Source organism: Pagrus major, chromosome 23 (genome assembly GCF_040436345.1).
Source record: "Pagrus major chromosome 23, Pma_NU_1.0".
NCBI classification, from domain to species: Eukaryota; Metazoa; Chordata; class Actinopteri; order Spariformes; family Sparidae; genus Pagrus; species Pagrus major.
Genome location: NC_133237.1, coordinates 4777476 through 4797868, shown reverse-complemented (window position 1 = coordinate 4797868; position 20393 = coordinate 4777476). Strand labels below are relative to the sequence as shown.

At 40.6% G+C, this 20393-nt stretch overlaps 1 protein-coding gene and 1 long non-coding RNA gene across 3 annotated transcripts in view; both read left to right on the top strand.

The window, feature by feature from the left end:
- Window positions 1–7775, top strand: part of LOC141019340 (uncharacterized) — a 50940-nt gene extending 43165 nt beyond the window's left edge. Inside the window, exon 3 of the long non-coding RNA XR_012180771.1 lies at window positions 7626–7775. This is a non-coding gene — a long non-coding RNA (uncharacterized lncRNA). The remainder of the gene's footprint in view (window positions 1–7625) is intronic.
- Window positions 7776–7798: 23 nt separating this feature from the next.
- LOC141019338 (thyroid hormone receptor alpha) overlaps window positions 7799–20393 on the top strand; it is a 28731-nt gene continuing 16136 nt past the window's right edge. For both annotated transcript variants that reach the window (XM_073494226.1, XM_073494225.1), the window contains exon 1: window positions 7799–7854. In XM_073494226.1, the coding sequence (XP_073350327.1) occupies window positions 7799–7854 (56 nt within the window). The remainder of the gene's footprint in view (window positions 7855–20393) is intronic.

Sequence of the window (20393 nt, the reverse complement as noted above, 5' to 3'; positions counted from 1 at the left end):
TTAAATGTTGGAGCAGTATTTGTATTTTGTGTACGGATGTTCAAAATTGTGTTTGTCTGGAGTCTAGTGACATTCATAAGCAGTGATGCAACGTAACTAAGTTAATTCACTCGAGTACTGTACTAACTACTACATACAATTTTGCGAAGGAGATGTGAAGCAAATGATGGTCACACCAGATACTGACTAGTTTTCTGACCCCCCCAATAAAGCAAAACTGCACATTTCAGAGTGGCCTTTTATTGTGGCCAGCCTAATGCACACCTGTGCAATATTCATGCTGTCTAATCAGCATCTTCATATGCCACACCTGTGAGGTGGGATGGATTATCTTGGCAAAGGAGAAGTGCTCACTAACACAGATTCAGACAGATTTGTGAACAATATTTGAGAGAAATGGATCTTTTGTGTATATAGAAAATGTTTTAGATCTTTGAGTTCAGCTCATGAAAAATGGGAGCAAAAACAAAAGTGTTGCGTTTATATTTTTGTTCAGTATATATATACAGTGGTGGCCAAAATTATTATTATTACCTGACAGACCTTTTTTTGCCTCCAAAACATGATTTTATTTCATAATGTTCATGAAACATGCAGATGGTTGCTCTGAGCACAACAAATATCAGATGGAGTGAGTCCTACTGTTTTTATCCACTTTTAACTTTAATATTTGGTATGTCCACCTTTTGCAGCAATTACAGCAGCACATCTCTTTGGCATAGTGTCAATATATTTCCTGAGAACTTCAACACTAATGTTATCCCATGCCTTCTGCAACTCAAGCCAAAGGCTTTCCTTTGAATGTAAAATAGATCTGTCCAGTTTATTTTCCAACTCGCCCCAAATTGCTTGATGGGGTCGAGGTCCGGACTTTGAGGGGGCCAGTCCATGATTTTCAATGTTCCAGCAGATTCCTTCTGTCGCAGGTAGTTCCGGCAATAGTTAGAAGAATGTTTAAGGTCATTGTCCTCTTGGAAAATAAATCCAGGCCCAATAAGACGACTCCCAGATGGTACTCCGTGCCTCACCAGAATGTTGTGGTATACTTTCTTATCCATGATGCCATCAATTTTCACCAAGTCACCTTTTCCTGAGGCTGAAATGGCACCCCACACCATAATACTACCCCCTCCGTGTTTAACTGTTGGCAAGAGACACTCATTTTTATACCTCTCCCCCTCCCTCCGTCGAACATACGCTGCGCCAAACTGTTCAAACTTGGACTAATCAGTCCACAACACTTTATACCAATCTTCCTTTGTCCATTTCTTGTGTTCTTTTGCAAATTTCAGGCATTTCACTCTATTTTTCTCTTTCAATAATGGTTTCTTTGCTGCTATTCTGCCAACAAGTCCTTCTTCTCCCAGTTTTCGACGCACAGTTCTTGAAGACACTGTTGCACTATTAAGTCATTGTGGTGTTGATGTCGTCAAGCAGTTCTTGTGAGGTCTTTCTTCGGTCCTTAAGACTGAGAATTTTGAGATGCTTCACTTGTCTGTCTGAAAGTTTTTTTTTTTCTACCTCTCCCCTTTCGGTTCTGGTGTGAATCGGTGGCATCATGACAGTCTAAAGTGTACTTTACAGTGCTTGGACTGCATCTCAAGTCCTTGGCTATGCGGCAGTAACTCCAGCCAGCATCAAAATGGGCCTTTATTTCATCCCGTTGCTCACTTGTTAGCTCCCTCTTCACCTTAGCCATGTTCAAAGAGCAACATGTGCTTCTAGAGGCTTTGAATTTATACCAATTGGTGGTGTTGCCTCAGTGACAAAACCCTGATGTTACCAATCACTTAATGAGCAGGATAGGCCTTGTACATTCAAAAGAATCACACAGCTGTGTCCTAAGACTCTTGCATCACCATCAATTTAACCACAATCACACCTAACAATGATTACACAAGTAATTTGGCTTCTTCTGTGAAGGAACAAGATTGTGTGACATTGACACTGAAATAGGCCTAGCTTGTTTTTTGTAAGGAAAATGACCTAAATCACCTTATGATGGCACTATTCTATGGTTTATAGAGCATAATGATGACTTTGTAGATATTTCATTTGTTTTATGGGTATTTTAATGGCCAATTCAACAAAAACAACTGAAACCTCTTAAATATGCCAGCTGTAATTTTGGCCACCACTGTACATGTACAATTCACTTTTCCAGATACTTCTGATACCATTTAATCATAGTTTTCCTCAGGTACTATTCCTATGGATGACTTTCACTAAAACAAAGTTACATTTTAACACGATATCTTACGAAAGTGTAACTCTTGAGTCCTTTTTACAAACACCGTCCATTACTGTAGGTGTAGGGACTGCAGCACGCCAACATCTTTCTGCAGTCTTTCAAACTCAACTTCAGCCTGTATGAATAAAGTGTAGGGTACTTAGCTTTCTCTCTATAATTAACTTCTTTGGATTCATTTGCAAGGAAAACCTCCAAAACATTACCTATAACAAGAAAAACTTCCAATCCAAAAGTCAGCTTGGCACATGACCAAAACACGTCAACAGTCAAAAGATTGTTTTTTACAATTAATCAAGTTTTATATTTATTGTTCTGTTTGGGGTTATTTCACACACTTGTTCTATTCATTTCCCTTTTCTGAATACAGCATGAAGAGAATAAAGCTTTGAAGCACTCAAACTCAAATGAATATAATTGTCACAAGTGGCAATCAAATCTTGATATCAGATGTTTTTCTTGTTGGTGTTGGATGTGTACAGATCGTATATCTGATCTCTCACACTCTGATGCCATCTACTGTCCCAGGTGGAGAAGTGGAGCTTTACTGCTCTGCTTTCTTTAAAAAAAATGTATTGGGTTCCACAGCAGGCAGCATAGAGTGTTATCTGAAATGGAACTGGCAGATACTTCACCACAAAGGTCAAGGCACTATTTTTTTCTTTATTATTGTTATCATCAACAGATCCCTTACAAAGACTTGAAACAAAGCATTTATTGTACAGACAAGTCTCATCTGTGAAGCCTCATGAAGCTCAGCCAAAGACTATTCAAAACACATAAAACAGCATCAGAGGTAACTAATTACCAATCATTTTCATAATCAATAAGTAAAAGTAATGTATTAAGCAGGAACACCAAATATTTTCAGGTTTCATCTCCTTTAATTGAAACGTTTGCAGGTTTCCTCTATGTTAAAGCACTTTTATTATTACATTTCTTTGGTTTTGAACATTTGGTGGAAAAAAACATGCAATTTATTTTCGCATATTTTAAAAACTAAAAGATAAGTCAATTAATTGACTGATCAGTTGATAGTGAAAATAATTAGTTGCAGCCATGGGTGACATACCCTTAATATTCATGAACTAGAGCAAAAACAAAAACACCTCAAGTGGAATAATTGCAAATGTTGTCAGATTTTCTATCATTGTTAATGATCACAATGTACTGTCATTTTCTTAATTGATTATAGATGGATAAGAAAGCAATCACCAGGGTAGTCAGCAATAACTGCCAAAAATCAAGACCTTGAGGTATTTCAGAGACAATTTATCAGCAATATTCGTTTGTTATCTTAAATCAAAGGAAAAAAATTGATTTCAAACATGCCAAGATGATTTCATTTAATTGCTTTTGTTAACACTTACGAAGGAACACAAAAGCACTGGGATGTCACTTGTGACGATACTAAAAGTTCCAGAAAGTTTGGCTAGTAACTGTAAAACAGCATTTTCTGCAGTACAGTTAAGTTTGACCATTGACACTAATGCACAGACATAGTTGACTACGTACAAATACGCATCCAAATACTTGTGCATGAAATAAGTAATAGTATTTGTGCTAAGCAGTCAAATCAATCTTAAGGGAATCTCCATAAGTAGTTATATCCCAGTGTTTACAGTGTTCGTGCTCAGTGATGTGAGATCAGCCTGTAGAAGCCGAGCTCTGCACAGGAAGCAGGTCAGCTCAGGTCACATTAACATCCAGATCACCAGTGTTGTGATGACTCTGGTGCCCTCACCTGGCACGCGCCGCTCCTTGCATGGTAATATGCAAACAGCTGAGGTGGTGCCAAACATGCGATGTGTTTGCGGATTTATCCATAGGTTAAGAGTGACAGGTCTTTATGTAAGTTAATGTTAGTTATATTAGAGTATTGTTTAATTAAAAGTTATAGTGATGATGACTTGACACAGATACAGAAGCTCTCTGAGAAGACCACGAGTGTTGCCTCAAACTATGAGTAGATGGTAATATTTCAATCTCTGGCAAATGTCCATGGTGTTATCAAGATAATCCACTCTGAGCCCTGCAGTCATAGAAACATAACACAGTTGATAACCATTCATACAAAGGATTGCTTAATTTTTGATAACTTTGTCAAACTTTGAAAATATAACTAGAGAACCTTGTCGAATAGAGTCAGAATCAAAACATTGCACCCACCAGCAGAACCTCAGGCTGTTGTTCCCTTTGATTTAATGTCAGTGATAAGACATCTATAACATGGATAACTGCCTCCCAGATGGTGAGACTAAAGCATTCTCTGCGTTCATGGTATAACGACAAATACTATTTATTGATTCATTATATTTATGTTTTCAGAGGTGGCCCACTGTGCATAACAGTGCATTGTGAAGTGCTGCACCCACTAGGTGGCACCACAAGTAGGATTTTCAGCATGAGTGAGGGGCCACACTCCTGCTGAAAAATCCCACTTGGATCTCCGACAGACAAGTAGCAAGACCAATGCATTAAAAAAGAAAAGTGTCTTGCTTTTGCTTTTTTACTGTATTTAATCAAAGTTTTCACATTAAAGTCCCTAAAGAGGAATCTGCTCCCTCTACTTCATCAACATTTCCAGTATCCAGAATATGCTAATTTTGTTCATTTCCAAAGTTTTCCTGCTGGACACGAGATGTCTCCTGCGTCACTGTAAAGTCCATACCTCAGCGTGTGCACACTGGAGGCTTCAAGTTTCCACATCACACTTGTGTATGCTGAATAGTGGACCAGGATTGGCTTCCAAACTATTTGTGATGTCGCAAATCATGATCGTAGGCCCGCCCATTAGAATAGGATTTTTAATGAGCACAGAAAAATGTATCAACTAATGAATGTTAAAACTGCCCTCGCGCAACAACTAACCGTTCTACACTGTGAAACATTCAACTGTGGGACCGAGAAGAACAAAAAGTGTCATCAGTATCCTGTGGGGCCCGTGAATGTCTGAACAGAATTTTATGGCAATCCATCCAATAGTAGTCATCCAACCAATGCCACCCAAGACAATTGTGATTGGTTCAAAGACATGCAAACAAGCCAGCGCGTTTTTCCCCCCATACCAAAAGGAGAATTGGTGCAGCCAGACCTCGATTCAGCGCTGTCACAGTGCTGTGGAGATAGGTCTGGCTATGCTAGACTAATCCAATAGAAGTTGAAGCATTTCAGTCTAGACCAGAATGTTAGATGGAACGACTGACCCACCAACAGACCAACAGACATTGCCATTCCTAGAGCTTAGCTAGTTCACTGAAAACATTTTAAAAATTTTGTTAAATGTCAACTAAATTGCTTACTAAACTGAATTAAAGATATTTCTGGTCGCATTTCAACTCAGACTTCTTGAGGTCAGTTTCACTGCTCTATTAAGAGAAAATCAACTTTCTTTAATCTCATGAGTTCCCCACATATGTTTATAATGTCATTATATCTGACCTGCAAATGATTTTCTTAATTTTATCCTATCCTTTTAAGTCTTGGAGGCAGACCGTATATTAGGCTATTTATACATCTTTTTTAGCAAAGCTGCCAAGTTCAAGCATTAAGGTGTTTTTTATTACACTTCAAAGATTTACCGTGTGTTAAAACCACAACGGTTTGCCAGAGAAGCTTAAATTTGCCTTTACTGTTTATCTGCGTGGTCTAACTGTAGCTGTGGACTTGAGCAAAAAGGGGAATAAAATGCTGAACCAACAGCCATGAAAATTGTGAACTGCAATGTACCCTGAATTCCTTTCAAGGATTTGTAAGTAGCTTATAGTAAATTAGATTTGGCTGGAGCCTGTTTCCTCTAATAGATGCAGGATTGTTGTGGTGAATGGAACAGTGAACACAGAGAATGTATTGTGAAGGCAGCCGTCTGCATCAGACATCTAACGAGGAAATTAAAGAATGAATGGGGTCAAAGGGTCGGAGCGTACCTTTTAAGTTGAAGATGATTTGATTTTAAGCACTTTCCTAGCAGTCCTCGGTATATTAGAAAACATTTGCCACTCGAAGCGGAAGAAATTTCTTCAATGCAGATCACTTTTATTGGAAATCTAATAATGTAGTAAAAGACATTTTCCTCCTTTTTAATAGGTGAACTCAAGAAGCCTTGATGGGTTAGTTAGTTGTGTGTCTACTGGTCTTGGCAGCTTTATATAACTCAGCCTCCGGTTCAGATTTATGGAGGATGGAAAAATGACTCAATCATCAATAAATGAAAAGTATATATATAGTACTGACACTCTTAAAAAAGTGATAAGTAACTAGGCATAAAACAGACAGACAGACAGACAGACAGACAGACAGACAGACAGATAGATAGATAGATAGATAGATAGATAGATAGATAGATAGATAGATAGACTGCTTGATTCAAACATTTAAGTTGTCCAATACTCAAAAATAATCATAATCAAATACCTAAAAAAAACAAACATGGCCATCAGTCTCAGCTGTACTTTGTGTTTAGTGCTAATCAGCAAATGCTGGCATGTTAACACGCTAAACTAAGAAAACACTGTACCTGCAAACTCACAGTCCTGTTAGCATGACTGTTGACTCTTACTCTCACAGTCTTAAATTCAGAGGAACACAGTAACAATAGGAAAAACACATGACATGTTGTTTGTTTTGTTTTGTTTTTTGTTCCAAAAGTTAAAAAACTGCACACAGATTTCTGAAAAAGTACAGAAAGCTATGCCTCGTCTGTGATGTAATAACATATACGGGAAGACATTTCATGTTATTTTTATCAGCCCATGCATTCCCTCAGTGCCCTCCAAAATACCACCTCCTCAGACATGGAGAAATAAAGGGTTGTAACAGTCAGTTGACAGAAAATAAATGAGCAAAGTCATTTATTCCAGCAAAATGTCTATAATGTAGCCTCTCCAGTGTGACGAACTGCTGCTTTTCTCTGTGTTATATCATTGCAAACCAGACATAAGTCAAAAAGACTTTAGGTTAACAAAATGACATTTTGAAAAGTCACATCAGGCTCAAAGCAGTTGTGACTGGCATTTTTCACTATCTTCATACGTACCACAGACCAGGCAGCTTATCAGTTAAATAAGAAAATAAGTTAGTCGCAGGCCTGAATGGATATATTTAGCTGACAATTGATATAATTTCAGGCTTTAAAGGACAAGTCCTCCCTTGAACAACAAATTCAATCTCCTGATTACTTAATTTGATGAACAATTTAGTACTGAATGCAAACAAAATTGTGCAGAATGTTTTAAACCATAAAAGTATTCCTACTTGCATCATGTAAACACCCAGGCATGTTTACAAGGTCAGCAGAGACACTACATGTGTATTATCATATGATAGTGTGTATTTAAAATGTAACAGTAAATGTGTCTCCTCTCTCTTCCTTCTCCAGCTGTCTTTTGCTTCCACTGATGTCCCGCCCACCGTGCTCCTCCCAGCCAATCGCCGCCCAGAATCTCAGATGGCCGTACATTGAAGTGGCCGCCGGCGAATGCTGAGCAGGCTGGCGAGCTCGAGGTCCGCCTCATTGTCCTGTGATTGGCTGCTGGATGGGACTGAGGCTGCATGGAGCCAATGTCCAACAAGCAGGATAGCAACTCATCAGAGGGAGATGAGAAAGGGTGAGACGGCGAGGGTGTGTGTGTACATGTGTGTGTGTGGCCCAAAAATGTGATGGATTGTACATCTGCATGCGTGTGTGTGTCCATCTTTGATGTCAACATGAAAGGGAAGCAGAGATTAACTGTGGATTTGACGGATGAAAGAATAGCTGTGGGCATGGATGGATGGAGGATGGATTGATGGATGGATGAAAGTATACACAGATGCAGAGCTGCATCAACACGATCTCACATCACCTCGGTCCGTACACAAGCACTCGCACATTTCATATAGTATAGAGAGGAGAAATCAATACAAGGATGGACAGAGGTTGCTTTAATGACGGGGCGCATAGAACATGAAGACATGATTAATAAGAGATCAGCGCTCGTGTAGAAGATAAAGACGAGGATGTTATCAGGCTGGATGTGAGGCTAGACGGCGAGGGGGGGAGACAGCGTTGTAGTGTATTTTGGGAGAGGTAAAAAGGGAAGGCAGAACAATCCATCCTGCTGCCATCTGTGCTCTCTCCGTTTCTCCGGCACGTGCAGTCACACACACACACACACACACACACACACACACGCACACACGTCGCACACATGCTGCCCTCATCGCTTCATTAAATAAATTCACAGAGACTGACTTCAGAGAACTGAACACAAACATTGAGCTTGTTAGATCCCACGCCACCAGAATGATCTAAGAAATAATTAAAACTCAGCTTTTCGTCATTCTTACTCACAGCAGAATTTTAATGGAATAGTTTTTCAAAAGTCTACTTTTTGTTTTCAGAATGGCGCTTCTCCCAGTCACACTTTTATATCATGGTGAGCTGTATTTCATATAATGTCACCACTCTGTCACCATTCAGCCAATCACATGCACACTTTAGCTAGCAGGCTTCAGCAGCTGCAACCAGATTTAGCCAGTTAGCTCCCGTTAGCTAGAGCAACAAAAACAAAAACAAGGCGGCACATGCGACCTACATAGCCGGCTAACTAGCTAGGTGGGGGTGTGAGCTTCAGCATCAGCACCAAGTAGAGAGACAGTGCTAACAGCTGGCCGAACAGAGTTTTTATACATGTCAAACTAACAGTATTAACACTGTGTTCCTAAACTTATTTCTGAACTCATCTTAGCGACTGTTGTTCTCTGTTAGTGCCACAGGCAGATGCACTGAGATGAAGCACTCGAGAAACATGCATAAAGTCACATCCTTTGGACGGTCACGGAAAAACAGACCTGAGTCCTTCACCAGAAATCAGTCCAGCTGCATTAAACAACTTCAACAAATTGTCCACAGGATTGTATAGACAGTCGAGAGAGACGGACACGGTCTCATTTTTCACGTCACATTACAATCCACTCACATATGACCGATAAAAAAGTGATTAATATTTATAAATTGTTACATAGAGCCCCTTTTATGAATAGTAAGCTTCTATTTATCCAGAGGATTATGTTAAAGAACACAGTTGGAAGGTAATGTGTGTGTGTGAGGCTGTCGTAAGGATTTTTGGGGGTCCTTTGTGTTTAATTAGTAGGTCAAGGCACGTTTCAGGTTGTTGCTCTGAATTTCTTTTCCAACTTGCCTCCGTTCATAACAGCAGTTGTTTAGCTGTTAACTTCAGTATTATTAAGTTGGCACACTGAGTTTTATTTACAACCTCAAAAGTAAAAGGTTACATTGGCACATTAGAAAGAAACCTATCAATTCTGCTGACCTTCGTCACCTTTCGCCTCACACTACAATCAGTCCTTCCCTTCAGTTCAGTAATGATTCATTATTCATATGAAGATATCATGCTGTCAGTAGAAAGAGAGGTTTTCCCTATGACCTCTAATGTCGCTATCACCATGGCTGCCCTCGTTTAGGTAGTGCGAGGCGTTTCCAGCACAATGTTAAACTAGCATCTACCTGGGGAGGTAATTAGGCATTGGCAGAGGCCTCTCTGGTTTGAGTGTGTGCCATATGCATGTGTGTGTGTGCATCCTAATGTGAGCAGATGGGTTTATATTATTGAACATGTATGTGTGCATGAAGGTGTATCAGGCCTTTCCTGGCTGCACAGACGGTGTGTTTATGTGCATGTATATGCAGCTATAGGTGTGTGTGTGTGTGTGTGAGTGTGTGTATGTGTGTGTGCTTGCGCATGTGTCGTACGTACGCGGATTAGTGGAGTGGAGAGAGCAGGATTAGGAGCAGTGAGGGCAGATGGACAGAGAAAGCAGAGGACAGCTCAGGACGCCTCAATATGTGACAACAACAGGGGATTGTCGCTTTATGTTTGTGCGCATGTGCGCGTGTGTGTGTGTGTGTTTCTCAGTGTCATTGAGCACGCACGTGTTCTTGTGAGCGCTGCCTCATGCCCTGACCCCTCCCCCCTGTGATTTCTGAGTCACCGAGCATTCTGGATACACACACACACACACACACACACACACACACACAACACACAACGCACACACACATTTACGCACACAGAGATGTTGATGAAAAACTTCACATAGCCTGGAGTAGGGGACGCTGAAATAGAATTTGGTGCATGTATGTGTGTCTATTTTTGTGTGCGTGTAACTGCAGTCTGAAGCCTCTAAATATTTGAGAAGGTGGATGGCTTCCAGGATTTCAATTCAATTAACATTTTAAATAGAGGGATTCTAACTGTGGGTGTTTGTACTGTGTATTTATACTAGTACAAACATGTATATTTGCAAAAAGTACAGTCCTTTTGAATCCCTTATTGAGTCAGCTTAAGTTTAGATTTCAACATTTGTAAGTAACAAAGGGAAAATGAGAAGAATAGCATATGCTACAAAATACTGGAAGTCCCTATTTGAAATGGTTTGGAGTGTAAATTATTGACATGACATGCATGAAAGTCTGTGACTCACAGTTGGATCGCTTCCAAAGCTTGTATATGCATGAAACTTCCAGTTGAATCATCAAAGACGAACAACTGCCTATCTGGTTCAAAAAAGTCAGCCTGTGCACATAAAAACAGAATATGAGACATTAATTCTGACTCCCAAGTGGAGTTTCATGAAGAGTCATCCATAACAAAGCTCAGTATTTTTGTCACATGCACCACTAACAGTTTGTTGATGAAGGCTCTCAGTCATCCAGGTCATGGTAATTCTGAGTGCTATATCGTAGGCAGCTGGACTTGTTTCAGTTTGTTGAAGACGTTTCACCTCTCGTCCAAGAGGCTTCTTCTGTTCTAACTAAGGACACGTGTGAGCTCTGAGTTTCAGAGTCGTGGCCTCTAGCGACTCTGAAACTCAGAGCTCACACGTGTCCTTAACGACTCTCTAAGGACACACCCACACAGAGTTTAAAAGCCTGCAGCTCCCCTCCAGTTAGTTAGAACTGAAGAAGAAGCCTCTTGGATGAGAGGTGAAACATCTTCAACAAACTGAAACACATCACTTAGATTTACCACTGACAGTGAATGAAAGCCAGAGATTAAATTGATCAGAGAATCTGCACCTTAAATGAACTCTCGCTCGGTTTCTGGGTCAGTTTTTGGATCAATTCTATAATTTGGCTGATTACAGACACCAGTTTTCAAAGAGCTAGCTGAACATTAGTATGCACAGGTTTCATATATTTGCAGTTTAGTTAAGGCTTAAACTTTAATAAGCTACAGCTGATCTGTCAACATCAAATGCTACCTGTACATTTCTAGCCCTGCTAACAGCACAACTGTATGGATGGCAGTCACTTGCTCAGTCTGTGGGTCCAACACAAAGCAGAGATTGATGGTGCCATCATAGAGTGATTTTGTCCTTCAGCATGTGAAAGGTTTCACTGACCTAAAATATCTTGAACAACTTTGAGAGATTCTGATTTCCTGCTTTCATCCCTGTCAAAGGGCCAAAACAAATGATTCTCCTGGTTGCCTTTGCTGGACATTGATGATGGCAGTTGCTCAGTTGTCTTGTAATCATGGTAAAGAACATTCACATGGAGGTTATTATAGCCAAGGAAACATTGCATTATTCTTTCCATGTCTTTCTTACTGCATTTTACTACAAGTAAGTATTTGTTTTCAAAGAAACTGATACCAGTAACTGCATGGCTTTGTATGTAAAATGAACAAATAGGCTTTATCCTTCCTCCATTCCTTTTCAAAGGGCCTTTCTTCCTCTTGGTGAGGCCTTGTCCTCAGGTGACCCCTCTGTAGTTGTACATGGAGTTTATTAGGTGAAGCAGCACAAGCGAACACAGCAACAGTTCTGTATTAATTCAAAAGCCTCTTTGCCGTTTGACCTGCTAAAGTGTGTGCCTGGGGCAAATAATGAATTGGTGAGGGTCTCCTGACGTTGACAATGGCATGGCTTACTACTTCTTGACATGATGGAGGCATGACAGACTACATGTTAGACCCTGACCAGTCACAGCTTGGTGACTTTTACAGATTACGTGTAGAAGCGATGAGAAAAATGATGCCAGGGATCAACTTCACTGCCCCACCTGAAGGCGTTAACGGTATTCCTGTTTTGCTTTGGCCATGTTAAGCGTTGTTCCATGGATCAACATCATGGAACACATTGTACAAATGATCAAACTAGGCAAGAGAAGCCAAACAAATGAATCATGACTTCTGTCAGGACATCACGAGGCATCCCAGATGCTGCGATCAGAATCAGAATCAGAATGCCTTTATCGTCCTCGCACACACGTTCAACGGAATTGAGTCAGCAGTCCTCTGACGGTACGTTCACACAACAAATGAAAGTGATGTGTTACAGAAAAAGACAGGTATGAAAATAAAGACGTATCAAAAAAAGTCAAGAAAAATAATACTTTTTTTTTATATATATGTCCAAGGTAGACAAGCGGCTGAGGAATTCCAGAATATTACGCTGCTACCATAGTATTTAGTACCATAATTCCTCAGCAGCTTGTCTACCGTTTTACATGTTTTCATTTTTTATTTTTTATTTTTTTAATTTATTTATTTCATTAATATACACTACACCGGACAAAATGAGCAAGTGTAACACCACATACGTGTTCCTGACACCCCACGTCTGACGGGTCAGACTGTGGTTTCTGGGGCTTGAGCCTTTGATTTTTAACTATACAGTAAGGAATCTACCTCTGTCTGTATGTCTGTCTGTCTGTCTGTCTGTCTGTCTGTATGTATGTTACAAGCATATCTTGAGAACCATTCATCGGATCTTCACACTTAGCAGATTTGTTGTCAAGGACCCAAGGGAGTGTCAAATTTTGGCAGTTTGGAGTTCAGAGTTCAGAGATGCGTATGTGTTATGCTAGTAGTTGACAACATAGCACCAGTGCCTTGCTGTGGGCACATACATATCCCAGTGATCATGTGAAGTAGGCCTCAGTGGATCACTGTCAATACTTAATTCATGTAACCTACAGACACTCATAGAGCACTCTGCGTCCAAGCTAACCCGTGGCTTCATGTGACAACGTGACATAACATTGTCATGGTTGTTGCAGGCAGGGTTTCTCCACAATTAAATTTAATGCAAGGATGTCATTTCATTTTAGCGCGACAGTCCATCACGCGAGGTCTTTGATACGCTTTGATGCAAATAACTTAAAAACAGTAACTACGTCAAATAAGGCCTTTGGTCCCTCTTGAACTCATCTTCCTCTGGAACCTGTGACCGTGAACCAGAACACACACTTCTGCAGCGTCACCCTGGAGTTCACCAACATCACAACAGTTGTCGGCTTGATTTCCAGCGACTGTTGGGCAGACATAAGGAGATCTGTCGCAGTGGTGCCAGCCAGATAGTCCCTTAACATCAGTAAGACCAAGCAGGTGGTGGGGGATTACAGGCGAGCATTCCTCCATTAACAGAGGCAGAAAGAGAAAGTCAGTACTTTAGGTGTCTCAGCTTGCCCAAAACAGAGAATGGGATCTACATTCAGGAACTGCAGTTGAGATGACACAACCGCAAGTTAATCATCTAATGCAGCTCAGGAAGTTCTACATGTGTGCCATGGAGTATCACGGGCCAAGACCATGAGCCCCATTATGAGGGTCAATGGTACCAGCTTCCTGTTATCCAGGACATTTACCTACAACCAACATTATGTGTGCTTCAGTCTACTCACTCTGCTCCCAGACTTTTCTGCAAAAAATACCTGAAAAAACATCATCCGATTTCAACAGCCCTCGGACCAAACTGCCATCTTTGTGTTCTCTTGTGTTCATCTGCTATCCAAGTACCAACCTTTTATGGGTTGCCTCATGATTTGCTGCAGAATCAACATCTCTTCCTCTACAAACGGCCGACATTATTCCCTAAAAGTCAAGAATAATTGTAGCTATAACACACAAGCAATTCACTCCAACCTATTACCTATCTATTAATCATATGTCTGTTCAGAGAGAAACAGCCAGGCATTTAGCATTTATGTCTTCCATCTTGTATTCTTTCCAGAAGATCCTTCCTAAGTGATATCCTTCAAAAACCTATTTTTAATCTCTTCTTAACCATGTTAGAGACCTCGTGAGCTGAGGTAGCTGGGGACTTGTTCTGTGAAGCTCCAGAGATGTTTCTAGGACTAAGAAACTTCAACTGACTTCCCATCGGAAATTTTCAATTGCGGGTGAACTTTCCAAAATGTAATGTGATTATTATAATACTATAAAACAAAATAAAAACTTCTAACATCAAAGGAATTCATTTTGGAATAATGCTTATTTACTTGGTTGCTGAGAGTTGAATGAGAATATCGATACTGTTCTCGTGTGTATAGTACATATGAAGGTAAATTCACTTACCAGCAGCTCTGTGAACAAAAAGCCATGTTTCCTGAGACAGAATGAGACAGCATTTATATTCAGTATTTTAATACTTCAAGTGTTTGTTGTGCTAGCAGACCATTATAATCCATTCAGTGCAGCAGTATTTTTAAGGGCCTCTAGCAAACAATTGTGAGGACACCAGCACTGTGCAACGTGAATGTGTCAGCACTGATAATGACATAACACTGTCACAAACACTGTGCGTTTGTGTAGTCACCAGAGGAAAGCAACTGCATGAGCCCTTCTCAGAACCACTGAGGCCAGAGCCCAATTAACCTCCCGTTTTTTACTCTTTTTTTTTTTTAAGCCAGCGGTGCCGTTGATTTGATAACGAGCACAGGTTGGTCACAGCCGCGGACAGAAGCCTTGAAACTTTTGCACATGACAAGGTGAATTAGCATGCCGCATCGTTGTCCTGCAACCAACTGATTACCTAGTGTGTCTATCAACATGATGATTATTTGGCAGGACACTGAACCACTGCTCGGTCACGTATGATAAGAACATCGACTAAACACCAGAAATCTTTTTCTATGCTGTTCTCTACTCTTCAGGCAGTGAGGAATCTGACAGATAAGTGACACTGTGGAAATTACCTTGAGGTGTTGCTAAAACTGTCAGTGTGTGGTTAAGGCCTGACAAAAGGGTGACATTGTCAGTGAAATTGTAAGAGAAGTTAGTGTTTACAAGTCAGAAAGTAGGAGAGTGAATAACAGAGTGGTGTGAACGGTGATGACGAGGGGAGAGGAGATGAATCCAAAATGAATTATTCACCATTTGAATGTGACATTTTCTCTGACAGGCCATACAGAAAAATGAAACCTGGAGGATTTAAGAGTGAGGTTTACTTTTATAATTGCACTTTTAACAATCACCATTTGTCTCTTTACGGCATTCTTTCCTAAACTACTGCTGCACTTTTAGTTTAAATGCGGGATTTGCTTTGCTTCTTCATCATATTATCCACAGCTATCAAATGGACTCTACTGATTGGTAGATTGATGTTCCCTGACTCTCTGCAAAAATTTTGGATGGATTGTCAGTGCAGATATTTATATTCCACTTAGGATAAGTTGGAATAACTTTGGCGATCCCCTGACTACTTTATCTAGAGGGCCAACATTAAAACTTTGACCAAGTACCTGCATAACTAATGTTTAGTTCCTGTTGGCAAATGTCAGCATGTTAAAATGGTGAATGTCAGCGTTGTCATTGTGCGTAGTTAGCAGTGGACGCTTCCAACATGTTATCCCATTATCTTGAACACAGATTTCCTCCGTTAATCATGTTACATTCACTGCTTTCAGAGTTTTCTATTTTTAACAGCAGTGTTCTTCCTTTCACATTTCAATACCAGTCACACTCTTTTAATAGCTCTTGATCTGCTGTCAGTCAAATTTTAACAAAACAACAACATCTCCTTCAAGGTTGGTTCACAATAAAAGCCTGCCAGCAGTTAAAATGATTTTATTTTGTATTTATTTTTTTACCTTTAAAAACAAGTCCTAGCTACTTTAGCTGTTTAGGAGAATGCTGCAGTGCTGATTTGCTGTGAAGCCCCAGAAAAGTTTTGTGGACTATGAAACTTCACCCAGTTTTCTGTCGTCATGAGGCTGAGAAGATAATGACAACATTTTCATTGTTGGATGAACATTCCTCTAACATTGATTGAACAAATGTCAAAGTACTGCAGAGGTGACTGGATATAATCACTCATTGTAACGATGAAAACATAATGTTGGTTAAAAATACATAGTCATGACATGACTTTGTTTATATATTAATGGTTCATTTGTGCTGTGTAAATGTGCTTTATGCTCAATTTACCGTGTGAGCCAGTGTAGCAAAGGTACGTCCAACGACGCCCAAGGTCTTTACCTCGCCTTCATGAGCACCCGGCCTTTTTGTTTGTGCCAGCTACACCCCTGGCTATAATTGGAATGCTTTTACTTCATAATTTACACGGTGCTTAGCATGCTGTGTAGCTATTATGCCTGAGATGAACCCTAATGATCATTCAGCTAACCGCCTGAGGTAGTGTCGTGTCCAGCTGTCAGCGTGGACTTCATAATAACTGGTTATGATCACACTCGGAGCGAAAAGAGATCATAGTGCAATCTAATTCAATTGATGAGATATCAAGCATCTCTTATTTGTCCTCATAAGACTTCACTAGGCTGTACTGTGGAGACCGCATCAGCCCCGCTGTTATGTAATCAAGTTAGCATTAAAGCTTAAGTGAGTTTGGATGTAGAGAGGCAGCGTGTTTTTTTTTTGTTTTTTTTTATTTTGCTTTGTTTTCTCGGGGGGACAAAAATGAAAAGAGCAAAAGAGAAACAATAAAAGGGCACGCAGGGAGAAAGTGACAGGTGTAAAAATAACGCTACATATGACAGACGATGAGAGGGTGACAGAAGAACTGAGGAAGAGAAGAAGAGAACGGGACGCATAGTTGAGTAAAGAAAGAGAAAATAAATCAGAAAAAAGCGAGGAAAGGAAGTGATAGCAGGCGGGAGGGGTTGCGCAAGGTAGACAGGAGCATGACGAGGTCTGTCGTGATGAAAGAGAGCATGTCACTGGGGGAGGAACTACACATGCACATGCAGACAGACAGGGAGCTAGACAGGGAGGTGTTGGGGGAGGCTGGACAAGAACAACCAGAAGGGAGGGAGAGAGGGAAATAAACAGAGTAGCCAATCCTCCCAGCAGCAAGTCTGAGGCAGAGAGCTACTATCGCCTCAGTTATCTCAGCTGACAGCAGTAGCTCGAGGTTCTGCTCGACTCGACTTCGCTGGGATCGACTTGAGCTCTCAGGTCACCTGCAGGTTGGCGTCAGGGGATTTAAGGACCTCCTGATAGAGGTTTATAGACCAACGAACAGCTGCCGTTAGCCAGATTCAGGCGCATATACTCCTGGAGAAGTGGAACCAATCGTAATACTAATCAGGCGGGGAAAACCTCAGTGTGTTTTAATGTAAACAAGGCTGAATGAGGCACGTGTGCTGACTGCTGGGAGGCTGATACAGCAGGGAGAACTGCTGGCTCACGTTCTCTTCCTCTGATATTTCCTACAAAGACAGCAACATGCATATATTACAGCCGTACTGCATCAACAGGTTGGTGTGCTCCTGTGCATATGTTTCTGTACATTGATGTGTGCTGAAAGTGGGTGTGTGCCACTGTTGACATCCGTATCCTGTACTGCATCTGTACAGCAGATAAACTGAGAGATGTGTGTTGAGTGCAGTTAAGAAGGGCTTGCCCTTTTTCCCGTATTGTTGTCTGACCTGTTTGTTGTGAATGTATTAGTCTTGAGTTTATAACTGAAGTCCACATATTGGATTTCCAAATTATTAAGGGATTAAAATTATCTAAAAGAATGTTGGCAGTTCTCAAATGAAACAAATAATCTACTTACCAACATGATTCTTCTAGTGCTTTTCATGAACTAATTTGTTGCTATCAGTCTTTTCACTAAAGAAATAACAAGGGAAACTCCCTCAAAGTAGTACATTGTGTTCATTTAGTGGTGCCTTATCAGTCCAGCAGAAGGGTCTGTCGTCTGACAATCAGCTGATATACATGTGCCTCTGGGTCTTTTGTGTTTGGGAGCGTGATATCAGTTGTTACTGCATGTTAGTGATTCTATTAACCGTGCCATCGTAACAGTTAAGATGTTTTTAAAGCTCACACCACACCGCAGCATCTCGAAGCTTGTGATTTTTCGGCTGACGCCTTCCGAACGGAGCTATAGACCGCCGCTTGTCTCTGTCTTTGCAACCGCAGCATTCGTCGCCGCTCTCGTACCATGTTTTTTCCCAGGGTAGTGTATATAAAGCCACTAATTGTCAGATCTTAACGTAATCATAGCACCAATCAAAACTTTATAGAAGCATGTATTTTTGTCCACCACAGTGTCTTTTCTGATGCTGCCACTGGGGATTTGAATTTGACATTTTCAGAGTTAACACGGAGGCTTTAAAGCTGCACCGATCAATATTTTTAACAACGAAAATGGATCAGATGAATGTGCCTCTTATGGAGACCTCTGTCCTGATTGGAAATTTTTATCCAATCAGGATGTCACTCGCAGCCGTTTTAAATGCATCAGGTGCACATAAATTAGCAAATTTACACAATAATGTTTGTATTTTTTCCTGATGTGTAGCGAGGAGAACTTTTGCTAACAAATTCATCTTAATAATTAAATTCTTTTATTGTTTTGCTGCCCCTTAGTGGCCAAAAATGAATAATTGCTGCTTTAAATTTCACAGAGGACGTTTTCTGCCAGTTTTTATTTACATATTTTGATGTACTCTAGTATTTTAGAGTTGTTTTGTAAGTATATGTCTGCTTTGACTCACAATTCACATCCAGATAATACACACAGACCTGTCAACACTGTCACGAGTTTGACAGAATGACATTAATTGAAGTTCTTTTAGATGCAGAAATGATAATGTGGGTGTTTCTGTTATGGTAGCTCACCTCACAGTGAGCAGCTACCAGAGTAGACAGTTTCCCACAGTGTTACTGCCTGGCCATGTGCACCGCAATAAATTAATAAGTTTGCTCAACCGTGAAGAGCAGCAAGAGCCGAGAAAGAGGCGTCAGAGGATTTTTTTTTTTCTTTTTTATTGGTTGGAAGAGGAAAGTGGATTTGACAGCCAAAGAGAGGAATGGAGGGAGGGAGCGAGGGGGAACAAGAGAGACGAGTGGTGTTACCTAATACTGCTGATGGAAGTTTAGAGAGGAGAAGAGAGGGATGGGGGTGAAGGAGAGGGGGAAAACAGAAACAACTGGGAGCGAAGAAGAAGGAAGGTCGAGGGGAGAAGAAAGAAAGAAATGCCAAAGAATAGCCAAAAGTGGGAGGGACAGAGAGCAATGTAGAAATTTTTATGGAGAGGAGAGGGAAAATGGGAATGGGAGGGGTTTGGAAGCAAATAGTCAGACAGAAAAGGGAGGGAGAGAAGACGGTAATCTAAATCTGCCGCCAGGAGCAAATTCATTCCATCCTGTGAGAGTGAGACAAGAGGAAGGATAAGGAATAATAGAAAGAGATATGAGGTGGGGATGACTGAAGGAATTATCCATATCCTAGAGTGTGTGTGTGTCTGTGTGTGTGTGTGTGTGTGGTCACTATATACATATATATAGTCATTTGTTCATTTCTGAGTGTTCCAAATGGACACTGGCTGTACACGGCTTTGAATTACCTCTAAATTAGATATGTGATTGAAAGTGAAAATATTATTCAGGCTGAAGTAAGAAGCTGAAATGAATTTGGGAAGATGGCAGCAGAGAAAAAAAGAGATCATAAGGAAAGAGAAAATTGACTCAGACATGTCTCGGGTCGAGCCGCTCCGGGCTGATTCCTCTTCAGCCGAGCATCCACGCCACCAGCAAGTCCACAAGCCGTCTGACACAAGTTCATTTAGTTTGTATAATTCTCTTTTTTGTCATTTGTAAGTGTTGGCTGCGGTTGAACTTTGGACTGAGATTGTCTATAAGCATTCAGTCAGAATAAAATATGACTTGAAATGAATAATAATGTTGCTCCACGTCTGCTGGATGTGTGGCTGTTATTGTGGCCAACATGTTACAACACGTTAGCCACAGTAGCTTTCTAACCCGACCACTGTGTCGTTCTTTAGTCTGGAATCCATAGTTAGATACCATAGTCACACACTTCTGATTTAACCTCTTTGTGGGGGATATAATGGGCGAACCGAACCTTCAGCCATGGTGACAGGCTTATG